Here is a 2,770-nt window from a genome sequence, read left to right as displayed (position 1 = left end):
GGAGGATGGACGCCCGCTTCACCCGGGGGAAGTCCCCCCTCCTGGAGCGAGCCCTGGGCCGGCCCCGCACCGAGGTGAGCCTCAGCGCCTTCGCCCTCCTCTTCTCCGAGCTGGTGCAGTACTGCCAGAACCGCGTCTACTCGGTGGCCGAGCTGCAGGCCAAGCTGGCCCGCTTGGGCCACCAAGTGGGTCTCCGCGTCCTGGACGCCTTGGTGGCCCGGGAGAAGAGCGGACGGCGCGAGACCAAGGTCCTCAACGTCCTCCTCTTCGTCAAGGGCCCCGTCTGGCGGGCCCTCTTCGGGAAGGAAGCCGACAAGTTGGAGCAAGCCAACGACGACGACAAGACCTACTACGTCATCGAGAAGGAGCCCTTGGTCAACACCTACATCTCGGTCCCCAAGGAGAACAGCACCCTCAACTGCGCCGCCTTCACCGCCGGCCTGGTGGAGGCCGTCCTCACCGCCAGCGGCTTCCCCGCCAAGGTCACCGCTCACTGGCACAAGGGCACCACCCTCATGATCAAGTTCGAGGAGGCCGTCATCGCCCGGGACAAGAGCCTGGAGGGGCGCTGAGGGGGGGGGGGGCGGGCCTCGGCCTCCCGCGGGGACGCTGGGGTCCCTTCGCATCCCTGGACACCATCCCTTGTCCCTCCTGAGGGCCCGTGTCCTCCCCTGGGGACGCTGGGGCCGGTTCGGGTCCCTCACCACCGTCCCTCGTCCCTCGCGGTGGCCCCTTCCCTCCCCTGGGGACGCTGGGGCCGGTTCGGGTCCCTCACCACCGTCCCTCGTCCCTCGCGGTGGCCCCTTCCCTCCCCTGGGGACGCTGGGGCCGGTTCGGGTCCCTCACTGCCGTCCCTCGTCCCTCGCGGTGGCCCCTTCCCTCCCCTGGGGACGCTGGGGCCGGTTCGGGTCCCTCACCACCGTCCCTCGTCCCTCGCGGTGGCCCTCGGTGTCTCTCGGGGACACTCGGGTTGGTTGGTGTCGCTATAAACCATCTCTTGTCCCTCCTGATGGCCCGTGTCCTCCCCTGGGGACGCTGGGGCCGGTTCGGGTCCCTCACTGCCGTCCCTCGTCCCTCGCGGTGGCCCCTTCCCTCCCCTGGGGACGCTGGGGCCGGTTCGGGTCCCTCACCGCCGTCCCTCGTCCCTCGCGGTGGCCCCTTCCCTCCCCTGGGGACGCTGGGGCCGGTTCGGGTCCCTCACTGCCGTCCCTCGTCCCTCGCGGTGGCCCCTTCCCTCCCCTGGGGACGCTGGGGCCGGTTCGGGTCCCTCACCACCGTCCCTCGTCCCTCGCGGTGGCCCCTTCCCTCCCCTGGGGACGCTGGGGCCGGTTCGGGTCCCTCACCACCGTCCCTCGTCCCTCGCGGTGGCCCCTTCCCTCCCCTGGGGACGCTGGGGCCGGTTCGGGTCCCTCACCGCCGTCCCTCGTCCCTCGCGGTGGCCCGTGTCCTCCCCTGGGGACGCTGGGGCCGGTTCGGGTCCCTCACCGCCGTCCCTCGTCCCTCGCGGTGGCCCCTTCCCTCCCCTGGGGACGCTGGGGTCCCTTCGCATCCCTGGACACCATCCCTTGTCCCTCCTGAGGGCCCGTGTCCTCCCCTGGGGACGCTGGGGCCGGTTCGGGTCCCTCACCACCGTCCCTCGTCCCTCGCGGTGGCCCCTTCCCTCCCCTGGGGACGCTGGGGCCATTTCGGGTCCCCCCCCACCGTCCCTCGTCCCTCGCGGTGGCCCTCGGTGTCTCTCGGGGACACTCGGGTTGGTTGGTGTCGCTATAAACCATCTCTTGTCCCTCCTGATGGCCCTCGGCTCTTGTCTGGGGGGGGTTGGGGACATCCTGGGGCTGGTTTGGGTCCCCAGACACGGTCCCTTGTCCCTCCTGATGGCCCTTGGCCTCTCCTGGGGACACTGGAGTCAATTTGTGACCCCCAACACCCACCCTTGTCCCTCTTGGTGGCCTTTCGCCTCCCTTGGGGACACCGGGGCTGGCCCAAGGCCCTCATGGTGGCCTTTGGCCTCTGTTGGGGACACTGGGGACTACTTGGTGTCCCTCACCACTGTCCCTTGTCCCTCGTGATGGCCCTTGGCCAACCCTGGGGACACCGGGGCCAGCTGGTGTCCCTCAGTGCCACCCCTTGTCCCCCCCGGTGGCCCTTGGTGTCTCTCAGGGACCTTCAGGCTGTTCCCTGTCCCTCCTGGTGTCCCTCGGCTCGTCACTGGGGGCTTGGGGACACCCCGGGGTGGCTCCTGTCCCTCCACAGTGGCACTGTCCCCTCCGGGTCCCTCGGGGGCTTTGGGGCTGCGGTGGGGACAGTTGGTGTCCCCAAACTCTGTCCCTTGTCCCTCCTGGGGACGTGGGGTGTCCCCTGTCCCTTTGGGGACGATGGGGCTGGTCCGTGGGGACATGGGGTGTCTCCTGTCCCCCTGGGGACAGCAGGGCTGGTCCTTGGGGACACCGGGTTGTCCCCTGTCCCCTTGAGGACACCGGGGCTAGTTCTTGGGGCCATGGGGGTGTCCCCATGTCCTTGGGGACACCGGTCTGGTTGATGGGGACAGCGGGGTGTCCCCTGTCCCCTTGGGGACATCAGGGCTGGTCCCTGGGGACACTGGGCCCTTGGGGACCCGGAGGCCACCCCCGGGTGACCCTGCTGTCACGCGCCGGGTGGCCGCATCCTGTCCCCCTGTGTCCCCCCGAAGCTGCACTGGCACCCGGGCGGTGGCCACCGCGGTGGCACGTGTCCCCAAGGCGGGGAGGTGATGTGTGTCCCCAAGGGGGGG

The 2,770-nt window shown here is 70.4% G+C and overlaps 1 protein-coding gene across 1 annotated transcript; it reads left to right on the top strand.

The window, feature by feature from the left end:
• Nucleotides 1–5: 5 nt before the first annotated feature.
• On the top strand, nt 6–572 carry TRAPPC5 (trafficking protein particle complex 5). Its single transcript, XM_009287821.1, has one exon. The coding sequence runs from the start codon at nt 6–8 to the stop codon at nt 570–572; it is 567 nt and encodes a 188-aa protein (XP_009286096.1).
• The last annotated feature ends 2,198 nt before the right edge of the window (nt 573–2,770 follow it).

This window comes from Aptenodytes forsteri, unplaced genomic scaffold, assembly GCF_000699145.1.
Source record: "Aptenodytes forsteri isolate BGI_AS27 unplaced genomic scaffold, ASM69914v1 Scaffold809, whole genome shotgun sequence".
NCBI classification, from domain to species: Eukaryota; Metazoa; Chordata; class Aves; order Sphenisciformes; family Spheniscidae; genus Aptenodytes; species Aptenodytes forsteri.
The sequence above is the reverse complement of the archived record's forward strand: the minus strand, read 5'-3'. Positions and strand labels throughout refer to the sequence as shown.